The sequence below is a fragment of the Triturus cristatus genome, chromosome 2_1 (assembly GCF_964204655.1).
Source record: "Triturus cristatus chromosome 2_1, aTriCri1.1, whole genome shotgun sequence".
In the NCBI taxonomy this organism is placed as follows: domain Eukaryota; kingdom Metazoa; phylum Chordata; class Amphibia; order Caudata; family Salamandridae; genus Triturus; species Triturus cristatus.
The window spans coordinates 719,858,757-719,877,374 of NC_140581.1; the positions used below are offsets into that span (position 1 = coordinate 719,858,757).

Consider the following 18,618-nt stretch of genomic DNA (forward strand, 5'->3'; position numbering starts at 1 on the left):
ACAGGCTGCCTATGAGAAGCCCACATTAACCCCAGCTGTAAAGTGAAGGTACAAGTCAGTGCCAAGGCCCAACTTTTCTGTCAGTTAATCCTTCTCCGAAGAGACTGGTGGTACAGGTCTTATCCTGCACTAAGCAGAACCCTGATGCATTCCTAACAGCTCTATTTTGAAGGAAATTGAAAAATCTAAAAGCAGTGTTTTTTTTAGCTGGCAGTTTAGCCCTCCATTACCTTAACGCTGCCTGCCTGCTGAGTATATACACCCCCCTTGTGGGATATGGCTGCAGTGTGGGTGCCAAATCAAATGATAATTATGCTGAGGTATTCAAGGATGCCAAGATAGGCTCAAGACATATCATTAAAGCGGGCCTTGATGCTTTTGACTCAATTGCCAGAGCCATGCGCTTTTCACTGCCCTCACAGAGGCATGCTTGGCTTAGATCAAGCTGGTTTTCTTATGATGCAAAGGCTGATCGTATTGATATGTCTTCTGGGGGGGATGCATCCCCTCGGAGGCGAGGCTAACACCATCTTGGAGACATTCAAGGTGGGCAAGCTGACGCCCATCTTCGGGTTTCTAATCACCTTAGTTTTATGGCGTCTAAAGAGATTTTCCCAAATATTTTTATTTGGTATTTGTATTTTAACCCCTTCCCTGCTCATGACGGAACCACTCCGTCATGAGCCACGGGCGCCGTGTGCTCATGACGGAGTGGTTCCGTCATGCTGCGGCCGTTGGCGGCCGCTCCGCCCACGCGGCGCTGATTCCCTGCGGGCGATTAGCGCGAGTGGGCGGAGTCGTGACGGAACCACTCCGTCATGAGCACAGCGCGCCCGTGGCTCATGACGGAGTGGTTCCGTCACGAGCATGGCGGCGCCGCGCTGCCCCCAAACCCCTCCAGTGCCGCGGCAAAATTCCTGCCGCGGCGAAGGGGTTAAGCATACAACAAAGAACAATTGACATCCACTTCAAGACAGCATGTGACTCTATTACATTATAAATTAATTGATGTTCTCATGCACATTTAATTAGACCCTTCCTCTTTACCCCCTTGCTCACTTTGTGCTATAGCATCTTTTACTCCCTTTACAGGTTGTGAGCCAAGGGCCTCCCTTTGTTTTCAAGAGATTTTAACTTCCACCAACGTCAGTCCATCCAGCAATAAAATCATCTGCTTTACCAGTACAGAGGCTTAGGCAAGGAAAGTGGTAGGCAGGCTAAAAGCCCACCACCCCCACCTTCTCTGCACCAAGTGGAAAGTAGCTTTAGCTTCGCATTGAAAGAAGCATTCATGTCTCATGGGAGAGCAGGAATCCTACTTTCTATGGGCCTGGAGGGCTGCAACATTGTACTCGTCATTTAGAGGACCATATTCAGATCCACCAGCAGGAGGTGGCAATCCTGCGGCAGAAATGAGCTATGGAATTGGCTCTAAAGCAGAAAATTGGCCACAGTTGCTGCTCTCAGTACTTCCTGATTTCCAAGAAGGATGGCGGTCTTTTTCAAATCTTAGACTTCAAGACATTGAATATGGTCCTCCGCAAGGACAAAGTCAAGATGCTGTCCTTGGCTTAACTTCTGTTGCCACTCAAAGCGGAAGACTATATGGTGGTAATGGACCTGCAGGATGCCAATTTTCACATATAGATCCTGCAGATGCACTGGCATTTCCTGGTAGGATCTACTCAGTCCAGTACCCTACAACCAGTGGTGGTCATTACCATACTGTTAAATCGTAAACCTCCCACCCCACTAAGCCTTCCTACTCTGGAAAGTGGAACAGATTTGTGTGCAGAGCAGAGTGTGGACACCTTCATGCCACATGTGTCTGAGGATCTTTGTTTCACTCTATCACTGGCACAGCAGGGATGTGCAGTGAGCCCCGTCAAGAAATAAATTGCCGCCTTGTTGGCTTTTTACCGCCTTCCAGACCAACCCTCACTGGTCATGTCTCCCAATATGATTAGATTTCTGAAAGGACTTACTCATGTTTTCTGTACCCCACTTGTGATGCTCCAGTAGTATTTGAAACTTATTCTAACATGTTTGATTGGTGCACCTTTTGAACCCCGTCACATTTGTCAGTCACTACTAATAATGTTCAAGATAGTTTTTTTTTTTATAGCTATTACCTCCTCAAGGTGAATCATCGAGTTTCAGTCATCCATCTTTCACATGCTTTTTCCCAGACAAATTGGTCCTTGAAACTAAAGCGGCTTTCCTACCGTAGAGGTGACCCCTTTTGAACTGAGGCTATTCATTACCCTTTCCAACGTCCCCTCCCCCCCCAAAGGGGAGAAGAGATTACACAGACTAGACCCATTTTTAATACTCGCTGTACTAGAAAGATGTTGTCTAACAACCAGCTCTTTCTGGCTGATGCCGGAAGAAAGAAAAGCTATTCAGTATTTATATATATATATATATATATATTATCTACTGGCGGTCGCCAGTAGATAGTTATAGTTAGGACCCTGTTTCCATAGGAAATCCGCAACATTCTATTTGGAATAACTTTGGCGCCGGTCGATGAATCCTCGCGAAACTTTCAAAATAGGTGGGGCGCTACGCTCCGCTCCTACCCTGAAAGTCTCGGGGGGATTCGTCAAGCGGGGGCTGAGAAAAAAGGGGGGTCCCAAAACGCGTTTTTCCCATGCATTTTTCCATAGGACCTTTAGACACAGCTACAGACCGAACGGCTAAACAGAGTTACTTGAAATTTGGCAGAGAGGTAGTCCTCAGGTCAAGGAAGTGCCTTTTGTAGGTCTGGTGTAAATCTGTTCAGTAGTTCCTGAGAAAATAGCATTTAAATCAATATATATATGTGGGCGGAGCCTAACCACACATCTCATCCTGAGATCTGATTGGCTGTCAGCACTTCATCCAAGAAGTGTTGGCAGCCATCTTGGGACCAATATACATGATAGCACCTCATTAAAAAGCATTGCAGTTAATAGAAGGTTTTAAGACTTTAGTTACATTATAAATCATTTGTTGATGGTACCATACTCATTTTAGGAATTGTGGTATGTTCTAAGGTGATTTCACCATGTGAAAAAGCCTTCTGCTGGGATATCATGATTGAGAGAAAAATATTTTCTCATGCTTTTACCACAGAGGTTTGGAAGGTGATCTATAAGCTAAACTGAGAGCTTATTTTCTGTAAATTCACATTATCTTTCTCAGTCATGTGAGAATGAAGTCTGACATTCTCAGTAAAACATGTACATCCAACAAGGGCAGAGACTGTCAGTTGATTCCTTTGTGTTCTACTGCAGCTTTCCAGAGTGTTCCAAAGAACTACTAGAGCGCTAACCGTCCTACTTATGATAAATGTATGGCACACCTGAAGCCATCTTGCTTGGATTAAAGTGGTAACTCTTAAAACATTTAATTTAAAAAGGAACAAAATGAGGGGTTTCATTTTTCCATAAAAAGTATGATTAGTGCTGCAGAAAGAAAAATTAGGGCACATTTTGAGTGACTTCTCAAATCCTCTTCTATTTCATTAAAAAATTCTGACATGCAGACTGAAACATGCACTTTCAATACCAGCAGCAGTTTTCCCTGGTGAGCAGTAGCTTTACTACAGTGATCTAATGAGCAAAAAGAGTGCTAACATTCTGATTTTATGGCAAATGTGTGACACATTTGAATGCCTTCTTGATGGAATCAAAGTAAAAAACTGAAAGTATTTCCTACTGAGGAGACTGCAGTAAATGAGGAAATTAGGAAACTTCATAACAAATAAGTCTCCCAAGATGGCCACCAGAGACAAAAGAGCCCAAATGTAGCCCAAATATCACCCAGATGTAGCCCAAGTATAGCCCAATGACAGAATGTCCAAGAATGTTCTTAAAAACAACTAGAGCACTTACTGTCTTCATTATGACAAAAGTATGGCACACCTGAAGCCATCTTGATTGGAATAAACTGGTAACACTTAAAACATTTAATTTAAAAAGGAACACAATGAGGGGGTTCATTTTGCCATAGAAATTATGATTAATGCTGAAGAAAGAAAATGAGGGCACATTTTGAGTGACTTCTCTAATCCTCTTCTATTTCATTAAAAAATTCTGACATGCAGACTGAAACATGCACTTTTAATACCAGGAGCAGACTTCCATGGTGAACAGTAGTTTTACTACAGTGATCTAATGAGCAACTAGAGTGCTAACATTCAGAATTTATGGCAAATGTGTGACATATCTGAATACCTTCATGATGGAATCAAAGTAAAAAACTGAAAGCATTTCCGACTGAGGAGACTGCAGTACATGAGGAAATTAGGAAACTTCATAACAAATAAATCTCCCAAGATGGCCACCGGAGACAAAAGAGCCCAAATGTAGCCCAAAATCACCCAGATATAGCCCAAATATAGCCCAATGACAGAAGTGTGCAAAACACTTATTATTTTGTGTTTTTGCAGTGTTATATAGTGCAGACTTGTCAGGTATTGGAGTGCTTTACATGAGCATTGGTTACATCACACAAGAACAAATTCATTTTGGTTGTAGACATGGGGAGACTAAGTGATTTGACCAGAATCACAGAATGTCGAGCTGAAGCAGAAACTTCAACCTGGTTCCCCAGTTGCAAAGTCTGCAGTTCTGGAAGTAACACCACATCCTCTCCCCTAAGTGCAACATTTAATCAAGTTGTCAACTAGATAAAAAAAATAAAGATAACAAATAATTTAAAAGTGCTTTGTTGCTATTTGAAAACTCAGAAAATATGTCCTTATTTTAGTCTTTTAGAGCACTAACCATAATTTTGAAGCCAATAAGACCCTCTCATATATGTAATTTCTAAAGGAATGCTCTAGGTATTACAGTTTTGATTACATTAAGATGATGTCAGGCGTTCCACACTTTTGTAATAAATATAGAATGTTAGCAATCTAGTTGTTCATTAGGATACTGTTGAGAGGCAGAGGCCAGGGGCACGGACTCTGAAAATTGAAGGCAGGTAGGAGGGTGCAAAGGCAACAATTTAACCACACTGAGCAGGCAGGAAGGGCCGTGGAAGCACAACAGACTATGGAGGGCAGTGGAAAGGGGGGCAGGGGCAACAAACCAACAATACAGGACTTGCAAGAGAGGCTGTTGGAGGGAAGATCTATTACGGGTCAAGGAAGCTAGGGGCGGTCCCCAGAGCCCCGGGAGCCACCACAGAACTGAGCAGGAGAGTGAGTCAGGGACAAAAGGGGCACCTTAATTTGAGCCGGGGTGCCTAGGAACGCTTGCTCCAAAAATGAAGAAAACAGACATATGAGACATGGAATTGGAGGCAGAATACAATGGCAGTTTAATGAGAAGATGCAACTTCAAAGAAACCGCAGAATAGAGACATAAAGTACAAAATACAGAATCCAGATAATCATACAGCTGTCATGATATTCTCTGTATCTCAATTAATGGACTGACAGAGAGAGAGAGAAAACACATCTATAAATGCATCATGAGAAACAAGTTACACCAAGGAAAATGTTACCTAGGGACACTCACATTTACTCTTAGAGCAAGCATTCCTGCAATTACAATACAACATCTTTTAAATGCAAAAGTAAAGAGAACAATGGTTAAAAAATAACATGACATTTCATATAGGTAAAATAGAATAAGATACTTCAAGCAAAGCAGAGCAAGACATTTTAAGCAAAGGAAGACAAGAGCTCCCAGTTCTTGGGGAAAACCTGCACAGCCTGTTAACCTACATACAGACGACGAGGTTGTCCGTCGATATCTGTGGGTGCTCCCTTTTTATATCATTTTGTGGGCTCCTTTGCACGCTACATCTACCTACGTATGCTACCCAAAAGCTTTGTCTGCAGATTTTACCAGACATTTCGTCATTTACCCACTTAATGCTGACAATGGACTGGGTGAAAAGGTCAGTCTCTCAGGCCAATCGCTTATCGTAAGTTCCATAGAGCAAGCAGAAAATAATGGGTATTCTACAGGAATTCAATATATTCATGTATAAAATCTCCTCAGTTCTCCTAACTTGACGCTCTGCGGTTGCCACTTCCTTAAAAGCGGGAAACCTGCCCAGGAAGCAAGTACCAGTCCAGGATGCAGCCTACTGTATGTCGACAGCTTCAGGGGGATGTTGAACTTTGATACCGAGCACGGAGCACTCGGGTAGGGTGGGGGCTACTAGTTTGGAGCAGAAGGCCTCGCAGACCTGCCTTCAGACTGCTATACACTAAAATTGCAGAGCTATGGTCAATTTAACAAAGAGGCCTACATATTGAACAGAAGGGCCTACACAGGGGTTTTATGCTGGCTGAGTGGTAAGGATGTCTCAGGATAATTATATAGCAACACAGGACCCGCTGGTCAATTTAATACGGCCTACAAATGCCGCTGGCAGGGCAAGGACAAGGATCTCATACTTCAGGTGTGGACAGAACGGGCCAGGGGCCCCCTGTGATACAAAATCTACCCTCCTTCAAGGCTGTGGCAATGTAATAGACCATTGTGGGCAGAAGGAAGAGGCAATGGTAGTACAACCATACATGCCAACAGACCCGATACAGCCAGGAAACGTCCAATGTTTTTAAGCTCAAATGGGCTTTATTTGATCTGTCTCCTGTCTACAATATCCTCTTTTTCAATGTAACTCAAAGGGGAAAATCAATACCCCAGTTTTTTTTCAAAATCTCCCTCTTACCAAGTTCAAAATGTTCGCAAGTATGGTACATTGGATCATGAAAGGAAATTGGATAGGGACATGGACTTGGATAACAGAGGACAGGAGAGACATGGAGAGGTGCACCAAACTGACCCTACAGGGCAGGCATCAGGGTTTGCAGCAGCACAATACACCACACAGGGCATGCAGGACGGGAGTGCAGCACAACAATCCATAGAAAGCAAGAGGGAGGGGACAGGACCATGCACATGGACAACAGAGAACAGAGGGGCAAGAGGCAATGGTAGCTAGCTGACAATAATGGACAGACAGGAGAGAAGGCTGCAGCATAACAGACCATAAAGGGCAGGAGGGACGGATCAGGGGCATTACAATGGAACAGACAAGCCAGGAGGGAGGGAGTAGGGCTCTAAACATGTAAACAGAGGGCTGGGGGCAAGGGGGCAGGGCAGGAGCAGCAAGATAGCCATGGAGGTCAGGCAGGATGGGCACTAGAAGCAAGACACAACATGAAGAGCAACAGTGAGACTGTGATGGCATACACACAGACCATGGAGGGAAGGTGGGAGGGGGTCAGGGGCAGCTAACTGACCACACAGGGAAGGTGGGAGGGGCCATGGCAGGACAGAAGACCATGCATGGCAAGTGGGAGGGTTAGTGGCAGCACAATGGCTATGATGGGCAAGAAGGAGGGTGCAGGGGCATGCACAAAGGACGATGGAGGATAGAAGGGAGGGTCAGGACCTGTGCACAGACAAGAAAGTTCAGGGGAAGGGGCCTCACAACAGACCACACGGGGCAGGCAGGAGGAGCAGTTGCAGCACAACAGACCAGGGAGGGCAGAAGGGTGTGGCAGTACAATGGACCATGTAGGACAGGAGGAAGAGGATAGAGGCATGGCATGTGGACAGGCAGGGTGGAGGTGGCAGGGACAGGTTACAGTCATCTGACAATGCTAGGCAGGTGGGAGGGGAGTGGCAGCTCAACAGAACACTCAGAGTAGATAGGAGTGGCAGGTCCATGGGACATGGTGGGCAAAAAGGATGGAGCAGGGGCATGCACAAAGACATCGGAGGGCAGGGGGAAGGAGAATAGGGGCAGCAAGCTAAGCACAGAGTTTAAGCAGGAGGTCAATGATGGGGCATAGAATTGGGCAATGGAGGGCAGGAGGAGTGGACTGGTACATCATACTAAATTGAGGGCAGTGGCAGCACATCAGACCATGCATGGCAGGAGGGAGGAGGCTAGTCCATGGATTCACACAACAGAGGATAGGGAGGAGGGGGATGGGGCAGCAAGCTAACTGTTCACAGAAGGCGGGTATTAGAAACTTTATTGTTTTTAAAACATTTTGTCTGTGCAAACTACTTAAAATATGAACAAGTATGCAGCATAATCTCACTTTTATTCAGGAAGAAGAAGACGTTAGTGACTGTGACTCCGGGCTCACTTGGCAAAAACACCCCCTGACCCTCCACCCCCTATCGCAAAATGTAATGCCCGTGAAAAGGGTAGGTGAACACAGTGTTATATAGAACATAGTCCTGAGAGCACGATTGAAAATGAAAACTAGATATAGTGTATGGTATAAACTATGCACCAAAAAGTGTGATATAAGATGAACCAGGCGTGAAATATAATATGCAATACATTGTGCGCAATGACAGATTCATTGGAGAGCGCGAGATAGCACAGGCACTAGCGCGTGCTATGCGATATGCGCCTTGGAGTGTAATATGCACAGGGCAGTGTTGTGTAACCTAACTAGTCTCTAAAGTTGTAATATAAAATATGTGCTGGGGAGTGTAACGTTGCATATGCACTGTGACAAAGATATGGATCCCAAATTGTAATATGTATGGCATAGCACTGTGCGTTATAACATAGGCATCGAGGAAGGCACGTTAGATGGGGCAATATAACCCGTGCGAAGACAAGTGTGGCATGACATTTTCACGGGGTGGTGTTACAGTGCACATGGGCTAGAGAGTGTCATAGCATATGCACTAGCTAGTGGAATACAATACAGAGGTGTGTGGCACTCGGCAGGCAATAGTGGGTGTAACACAGCATTGGGCTCTGTCAGGAGCGCGCTGTGACTCGCAAGTGATGTTCGTCCCCTTTCCAGAGAGTAAAATAAAAAGTATTACACATCCGGCAGTGGATGTGTGTTTTATTAACTGTGAGGGGGGTTTCTTGCATAGTTTTGGTCGAATTTTTGTCGAATCCCCTTTGAATGGCTTGGGGTGCATGTGTATTAAATGTGCCCGTCAATAGCTACCCATGTTTGTATAAATAAACGACAAGGGTGTCTACCGGGATTAGGCACGGTAGAGCATCAGACATGTCAGAGCTTCACTAGTGGTGTAAATACATTCCACGTGGATTAATTGCATGCATAGTCGCCTTTTAATGAATATCACGCAAATCGTCATGGTGATAGGTACGTACGGTTTGTCCAGCATGTCCTAGGTGTGTCTATAAATATATATTTTTTAAAAATAATAAAAAACAGTGGCCGGCCCTGGGGATTGGGGTCAAAAAAATATAATTAGGAGACAGGCCCTGGGGGATGGGGTCATCAGGGCCAATAAATTAGAATAAGAAGGGGAACCACACAGCCCCCCTTCTTAAAAAAATAAAATAAATAAAAGACTGGCATCGTCCCGGAGGCCATGCCCCCTCCATGCAGCACTCTGCAAACGCGCCCCCAACAGGCATCTCCAGTATGCGCCAGGGAGCTGCGCTGCAGACAGGTGTTCTGAGGCCAAGCCCCTTTTTACACCTCTCTGCAACGCAGCTCTGTGGCGCTTACTGGAGGTACCTAGTGGTCTAGTGTGACCCTAGGGACCCTTAGGATTCAAGGGGACTTAATCTCTCAACTTAGAACAGCCACAGGGCGCGTTTACACAGTGGTGAAGGGAGGGGACGGGGCCTGAGGTGACGTGTGCAAACACGCACCATGGCACGTTTTAAATTGGGGATATCATTTCCCTTCAATACTGAGGGCCCCTGGGGGCTAACTAGCCCACCAAGTGCTTCCAGTAAGCGCCACTGAGCTGCATTGCAGAGAGGTGGTCCAGGCCGTGCCACTTTTTACACCTCTCTGCAACGCAGCTCTGTGGCACTTACTGGAGGTACCTAGTGGGCTAGTTGGACCCTAGGGACCCTCAGGACTCAAATGAACTTAATCTCCCAACTAAAAACAGACACAGGGCGTGTTTACACAATGGTGAAAGGAGGGGACGGGGCCTGAGTTAACGTGTGCAAAAACGCCCTGTGGCCTGTTTTAAGAGGTAGTTTTAATCCCCATGCCCTATTATATACTAGGGGCTTATAGAGGAGGTAAGGCTAATCACAGGGGGACCCCAACGCATAATGTTCCCTAGTGTATGTAGGTGTTTTCACTGTATTCTAAGTGTCTTTTAACATAGCACTGGCTCTAGGACTGGTTAGTCAGACTCAGTTACCACCAGTATCCGTCTGAAAAAGTTGAGGGTACAGGATGATTTTGCAACAAGGCTTCTTTCTGCTCTTCTTTTTGTTCTTTCTGCACGTTATCCTTCTTTCTGCACTTTTCTTCGTCTTTGAGGACTTCTGTTGCTTCTTTCTGCACTTCTCACTTTTGTTTCTTTCTGTGCATTTTTTCTTCTTTCTTCACATGTCCTATCTCTGTAGGCATAGTTAGAAATTAGCATTTAAAAAACCTTTGAAATTAACAGAAAAAACCATAGGTTTCAGGCACGTTATACTTAGGAATTAGCATTTAAAAAACCTCAGAAATTCACTGAAAAAACCATAGGTTTCAGGGGTGTTATAGTTAGCTGGACTTTTCACTTGTACAAAACCATTGAAATTCCCCCGTTATAGTTAGTTCAGCTAACTATAACTCGCGCGCCCGCAATGCACTGCTGATGACGTCACATATTACATCACTCATGACATGGTCAGTGACATCACTCATGACATCACTGATGACATCTCAAATGACATCACTGATGACATCACTGATGACATCATCCTTGTGATAGAGTGGCAGACCTCCTCTCACCCTAATATAACCTTTGATACACACATTCAAAAATAGAGACTAAAATGTTCAAAACAATGGACATACCAATACCAGTTACAACAACCTCTTCAGTAATTCTAAGATCCACATACACATCCACTCATTCACCAACAGTCCAATACAGTCACTCATACATGTACTCACTCATCATATGTACTCATACACCTATACATCCTGTTACACAATGCCACTCATCCATAGAGTTACTCACACACATAGTCACTCATGCTAATAAAGAATCAAACATACATTTACTTGCATATACAGTTATACACACACCACCACACTTACTTCTACGGAAACTTACACATACTTAGTCTTTTAAACAATCACTTATAGAAACACATACTTATTCATACAGGAACTCTTTCAATCTCTCACTCTCACATATACTCACATATATACACCAATAGTCACATATACTAGTTTAAAACATATGTAGTTACTCATAAAGACACTATTGAGACAGTCATTCACTCACTAACACACCCATACACACACTCATCCACCCATACAGTCCTGCACACATACTGTGTTCAACACATACAAACAGTGAGTCACTCATTCATGCACCTATGCACTACGTAATACCCCCCACCGAACCATGCAGACCCTCAGACTGATACTCAAAAAACCAACTAATAACCTATATAGACACCCATGTAGCTACTCACCAACCCATGCAGCCACTTGTACACAAAGTGAGAGACTGATACAGATATTTACATATTTAAACATTACTCACTAAGCCATGTATTCACTATGATACACTTAATCAGTCAGTTACACAATCAATTTTTCAAAAACAAATCATCCATTTAGACACTTATATACCCATTTATTCTTCCATCGACCTTGAGATATACATATATAAAACATATTTAATTTTCAGAATAACACACATTCACTGGATGATGTCATCAGTGATGTCATCAGTGATGTCATTTGAGATGTCATCAGTGATGTCATGAGTGATGTCACTGACCATGTCATGAGTGATGTAATATGTGACGTCATCAGCAGTGCATTGCGGGCGCGCGAGTTATAGTTAGCTGAACTAACTATAACGGGGGAATTTCAATGGTTTTGTACAAGTGAAAAGTCCAGCTAACTATAACACCCCTGAAACCTATGGTTTTTTCAGTGAATATATATATATATATATATATATATATATATATATATATATATACAGATTCATAAAGAACATCCATAAAAGCAATTTACAGTAAAGAGGAGAAAAAACAGTTAAAAAGATAAAAATGCATACAATTCATTTTGCTTTGTAATGGTAGGTTACAATTATGTACGATATGAACATAGGGTCCGCTTGTTAAAACTTGCATCCAATTCATTTCACTCTCTTAATAAGTTACAGTTGTATATAATGTACACATAGGCTCATACTATGAAAAACGTATTATTATCAATCTATCGTTAGATATTGCTTTAAAATAAAAACATTCCCTAGGTTTTTCCCCCTTTTTTTCCTTTGACAATCCACTTGTACACTATTTTCGTATTCGCTTCCGCATTGCTCTTCCTCCCACTGTATTAACTTTCTCATTTGTGCCTGTTCTATTAATCATGACCTAAGTGGTGGGAACTAGTATGTTTTTTCTAGCGTAAAAAACAGCCCATAGAATAGATGACAGTCCACAGCACATCTCTAATGTTGGGTATGCAGGGCGACATTGTGCAAAGGACATATGTCTGATAAATGGAAGAACATACCTCTTTCTACATACAGTATAAAATGTGCAGAACAGTACCACATGCATTGTGTTCTGGGGCATCCCATCATCACAAGGGCAATTTGGAAGGTTTAAAGACCAGTCATTCATAGTGGGGAAGGTAATTAATCTGTGGAATATATCTAATCTTAAACGCGTAAGAACAAACCTATGGCGTGCATTTAAAACCGATTTATGATATAGCTGTATGTTAAAAGTAGTTAAAATCAGTTTTTATTTTAAAACGCCTGGTTTAAGAAGTTCAGTAGTCAATTTTAGTGTTTCCAGACGCGCCATCGATTCCTTTTTAAGTATTTTTCTGCTAATCATACCAAGTGATTATGGATTCTCAAAGTACTCTGGGTGGGCCATGTCGCAAAAGAACCTCTGGGCGTACGCCAATCATGCAATGCTTGAGTAGGAGGCTGATTTTAAACAGTCACCAATTAGTGCTCAATTAAGATCTGTGTGGTCTGAAGTCCAGATTTTGTACCACAACAGAATTGGTTCTAGCTTAATCATGTATGCGACATAGGTGGCGCCAAATTCAGTATGGGATACATAAACTGAGGTACTTTTAGGAATTGCTACAAGGTTTAAAAAATCATTTTCTATTAGTTGCACACCTACGCATTTCTTGTATCCTCATATGCCCGCCCCATACAATACTATGCTAAGGCACTTTGCTTTATATATCTTCAGCATCATCTTGGGGAGGGTAGGGGGGAGGTTTGAGCCCAATTCTGTTGCAAAGCTTCTGAGAGCCCAACAGGCCTTACTAAATAATTTATGTCTATTGTTGATAGCATTGTTCCATGAGATGGCATTGTCGAATAAGACCCCTAGATAAGAAAGAGTCCGTGAACCCAATCTTAGTTCCAGTTATTGTTATATCCCTACATTTTGTGGGTTTTTTCCCACACTTCATAATGTATGTTTTTGTTTGGTTTACTTGGAGGCCCAGTTCCTTGATCTATTTGACAAAGCTGGTAAGCAACGACTGTAAGGCCAGTGGGGTGCGGGCCATAAGGACTGCGTCATCGGTGTAAAGGAGGGCCAGGACAGGGCGCGTACCTATTTGTGGGAAATCTTTTACAGCTGCCACTAGCTCCTCCCCCATGCTGTTAATGTATAGTGAGAACAGGAAGGGGGCTTGGACGCAACCCTCTCTCACCTCTCTCTCCACGCGAAAGTTTCTGTGTATTCTCCTTTCACACCGTACCTAACCTTGGCTCTGCACCCCGTATATAGGTCTCTCAAGAAGCTAATAATCGGTATCTCTACCCCCATGTCTTTCAGTTTTGACCAAAGATTGTCATGTACCACACAGTCAAAAGCTGATGAGAGGTCTACGAATGCTAAATAGAACATCCCCATTCTCATCTTCACATACTTCGCAATAAATATATTTAGATTAAGACTCTGTTCTGTCAAGCCAATCCCAGTACAGAAGCCGTATTGAAGATCTGACAGCTTGTGGTGTGATTCTGCTCAGTTCTGTAGCCTTTCTAAAATTATGCGTCCTATCTTGGCTAGAGAGTCAATCAGGGAGATTACCCTATAACAAACAGGATTTAAGCTGTCTCCCTTTTTGTAGATAGGGACAATGGTTGATTCTTCCCATGTTGACAAAAAACAATGGTCCTCAATACTATGGTCAATAGCGGTCCTCACAGGGCCATGTTACTTTTATACAAATCCATTGGAATGGCATCAGGACCTGGCGCTTTACTGTTTTTACTTGATTGTATCGCTTTAATGACTTCTTCCAAGGAAAACAGTGTGTTAGATGCATTTAGATAGGGGATTAGGTTCCCATTTTTAGGGGATCCCTGGGCCTGTGTAATTATCGGTGGGGGAACAGTATAAATGCTTGAAAAGTGCTTAAACCATTCTTTTTTTGAGATTGCGAGCTCAATTTGGGGATGAATGAATTATCTTCCAAAAGGTTCTTTCATCATTGCTGTCACTTGCCTGCTGTAATGTTTCCCAGGCAGCCTCTCTTAAATGCAGTTTCCTTCTCTTCACTGCTTTTTTGTTTTGTGCTCTGTTGTGGTGTAATGGTAAAAACTGGCTCCCGCGCCGCGGGGTCCCACAGCAGGCTTTATGCGCCTCCTGGCGGTCCCAGTAACGTCGGTGGCGGCTCGACGCGCAAAGCATGCTGGGGACTGTGGACCTGGTTCCTTCTCTGGCATCAGTGGCGGTAACAGTAATGGGAAAAACGGGATCTCGCGCCCCAGGGGCCCGCAGCCGCAGCAAGCTTTACGCACCTCCTGGCATTCTCAGTAACATCGGTTGCGGCTTCACCCGCAAAGCACGCTGGGGACTGTGGTTCTGGTAACCTTCTCTGGCGTCAGTGGCGGTAGCAGTAATGGCAAAAACGGGTTATTCAGTCTAAAAAGAACCCTATGCCGCTGGATAATACTAGGTATAAAGGGGTGTTACTCTCTTGCCAAGAAGAAACTGCTGAAGGAAATCCGGGATCACTGAGCCAAGCAAAATCTTCAAGATCTGTGCTCGCCAGAGGTGTTCCCTTGGTGGAGATTTGTGTACAATGACATGGGCTTCTCTCCGCACCTTCACTTAGCACTACTCTTTAGGTTCTGAAGTGAAAAGGGGCAGCCATTTTGCATGCTTGGTGCTTCAGGATTTCCTCATCTGGCCATTCCTTCAGAAGCGCTGCTTGATGTACTGCTTTGGAATCTATTTAACAAGAGCAGAGTCTGCAGGTAGAAGTTTCCTGATCCAGTCTAGCACCTGGGGATATTCAACAGCTGTGGAATGGGACCCGGGGGGACCGCGGCGCGAGCCGGGTGTCCCCCTGGGAAGGTTCGCGCGATGGTACAGACCACGCAGCGAATCACGTGTTAGGTAGGGGGCGGGGCTTAGGGTTTTCACCGTTGGGAAGGCGTTTAGGCGGGAAACGATCGCTGAGGCAGGGAGACGGTCGTTTTTTGTGACCCTCCCTCCCACCCTCTTTTTTCTGTAAAAAAAAACAAAAAAAAAAAAAAAAATGTAATAATAAAAAAAAAAAAAAAAAAAAATATTTATATATATAAAAAAAAAAAAAAATAAAAAAAAATAAAAAAAATATATATATATATATAATATATATTGATGAATTTTTTGATCTTAAGTCACGTTTAGGACAGGTGACATTTTGTTTCTGTTCATGTGTTTTTCTTTCATGCGGTTTTTTGAGGGTTTGGATAGTCTGGAGCGGGCTTATCCTTCCCTCTGGGGCGGGGGGAGGGTGGAGGAAAAGCTGGACAGGTAAACCAAAATGGTCAAAAAGGAAATGATGCCATTGGGGCAGTACATGGGGTAATTTATGGTAAATTTTGGTTGGGGTATTTTTGGAATTGTTTGTGGCAAAAATGTTTGGGAAGCAATTTGATAATATTTACATTGTATCAATAAGTGGTTCTTAGTTACCTGTCCTAATAAAGTGACCTTTTTTGCTAAGTCAAAATTTGGTGTGGTCTGTCTTATTGCGCGATCTGCAGGTAGATCGAGCATCCACCTGGAAGATTGTTACCGAAGGTAAGTAACTTTTTCTTCTCCTCTACCCGTCTAAATTATAACTGAGCTACCCCTCGTGTCAAGGTTGATAACTGACATCACTGTAAAGTATTTGACGTATCCTGCCAACGAACCAATGTAAATATGGAATCATAACCCTTCTGAAGACCCTTCTTTGAGTTCTTACATGATCTTCCTGTTGATTTCAGCCAACAGCAAATCCACCTAACAGAGCACCAGATGCCGTATTGAGTGATGTCACAAGTGCTGATCAGGTACATTTTCACTAAGTTTAAAGCACTTGCTTTAAATCACGTGTTTTCCTTTGTGCTGTACATGTTAGAATGATGAATTTTACATATTTGTCTTTTTGTTCATGACCGTCCAATCCACCTAAAGCCCATTTCAATTATCCTTATCACATAAATCGTAACTTCTACCATATAGTGTAATTATGATAGCTGTGGAAAACCAAAAAGCTTCCTTAGGATTGGGTTACAAACGATCACTATTTACCAGGGAGGACCACATGCAGAAGCTGAGATGGGGAAGCAGTCGGAAAACACCGTGGTCTAAACCACGAGTGTTCCGACTCCACTAGCTCTACCACGCATGCATTAACCACTGCATATGCCTTAGCCCTGCATATGCGTGGTTAACGCAATGCGCCGTCTAGTTGTAGGCTGCTGCGGACAGAAGCAGGAAGACCTCACAGGAAGCGTTGAGGTAAGTGGGGCTGGGTGTAGTTCTGGCTGGGGGTTGTTTTGTGGTGGTTTAGCAGGCAGGGAGTCAGGGTAGTTTTTCCGGGCTGGGGGGGTGGGGTAGTTTTCTGGGCTTGGGGGGTCGGGTAGATTTCTAGGCTGGGGGTGAGTCAGGGTTGTTTTCTGATCTTGGGGAGTCGGGTAGTTTTCTGGGCTGGGGATGGGTCGGGGTTGATTTATGGGCAGTGGGAGGGTCTGGGGTTATTTTGTGGGCTGGGGTGGGCTTGGGGGTCAGGGTAGTTTTCTGGGCTGGGGTGAGTGGAGGGTTGTTTTGTGGGATGGGGGTGGGTTGAGGGTTGTTTTATGAGATGGGGTGGGTCAGGGTTGTTTTGTGGGTTGGTGCTGGGTCGGGGTTGTTTTGTGGGCTGGTGGTGGGTTGGGGTTGTTTTGCGTGCTTGGGTGTGTTGGGGTAGTTTTGCGGGATGGGGTGGGTCGGAGGTAAATTTGTGGGCTGGGGTTGGGTTGGGGTAGTTTTCAGGGCTGGGGTTGGGTTGGGGTAGTTTTCAGGGCTGGGTTGGGGTAGTTTTGAGAGGTATGGGTATTTGGGCCTCAGGGTGGGGAGGGAGCGGGGGGAATTTCTAGCTTAGGGCGGGGGAGGGAGGGTCGCAACCATAGCCACTCATACTCCTTTACCATGAAATTACGTGATAAAGGCATGCGTGGTAAAGGAATGCGTGGTTAAGACGTATTTTTTGTTTAGGTTGTGTGGTTTATCCACTCGTGGTTCTATCACACAACTGTTGAGATGAGCCTCAGTGAATGCCATTATTGTATACAAAATGGGTACAAGAAAACGCCATTGGTTCAGCACCAAGAAGTCTGACATCTGGCCAGCGAAGCAGCATAATGATATCGAATCAATGTTTTCCACTTTGCCACGGTTCTGGAGATATTAAAGTTTAATATTTTATTGAATGTATTTTCCTCTTTATACTTAATTAGGAAATAGTCCCCATAAATGTAGCGCCTTGTGATTGGCCAGTATTTTAGATTGTGTGTGCAAAGGTCCTAACAGTTGCACTTGCACTTGTGTGATTAGTTTCAGGGATGCAATTGCCTTATTGTATTGTATTGATATACTGGTTTTCGATTTTATCAGCCTGAAGAATTGTTTAGTGATTTGAACTGACTTCAAGAAAATTAAATGAAAAATAATGTACCGTCACCAAACACGCAAGAGGACGGCGCAAAATTCAAGATTAGATGGGAGTAAACAGGGGCACAACACCCAGCACAACAGACTCAGACAATCCTAGCATGCAACTTCCTGTCTAGGAACAGAGCTGCCAGAGGATATCACCTGTTTGAAGCACAAAAGGGACCAACACAGCATCACTGTTATTATCCCCAGCATTGCCTTGAGGAAACCTTTTTAAATGTTCTGTTAGTTTTAATCTTTTGAACTAAGCACAAAATATCAACTGTATTTTAAGGTATATATCATAACATTTTTGAATATGAAAATTATGCCTGAGTTTGTGTTCGTGGCACGGCCAAAGCCACAAAGCTTTTCATCTGTTTTTATGGACCCTCCTGGGTGAAGACACGGTGCCTTTCTCTAATGCCGCAATTGGTTCTTAAAAATATATGAAAGAAACACTGACACTGTATATAGCTAAGCCTTAGCCATACCGGTACCCAAGCTGCAAGCTCAGTGTCCGCACGCGTACAAGTCCAAAGGTGCGGCTCACCGGGGACATTGAAGCCTAACTCCAGTAGACTTGCACAGCACCTATGTCCTTGTATTAATGGGACAACTGTCCCCCTTTTTCTGCGAGCGGAACACAACCTGTCAGCCCTTTCGGTGACTATCACAGCTTATTAACACTGATGTAGAGTGCTTACCTGTGGTTGAAATGGGGCTGTA

The 18,618-nt window shown here is 43.8% G+C and overlaps 1 protein-coding gene across 1 annotated transcript in view; it reads left to right on the forward strand.

The window, feature by feature from the left end:
- Nucleotides 1–18,618, forward strand: part of HSD17B4 (hydroxysteroid 17-beta dehydrogenase 4) — a 974,808-nt gene that overhangs the window by 646,319 nt on the left and 309,871 nt on the right. The window contains exon 17 of the mRNA XM_085632660.1: nt 16,200–16,265. Within this exon, the coding sequence (XP_085488786.1) occupies nt 16,200–16,265 (66 nt within the window). The remainder of the gene's footprint in view (nt 1–16,199; nt 16,266–18,618) is intronic.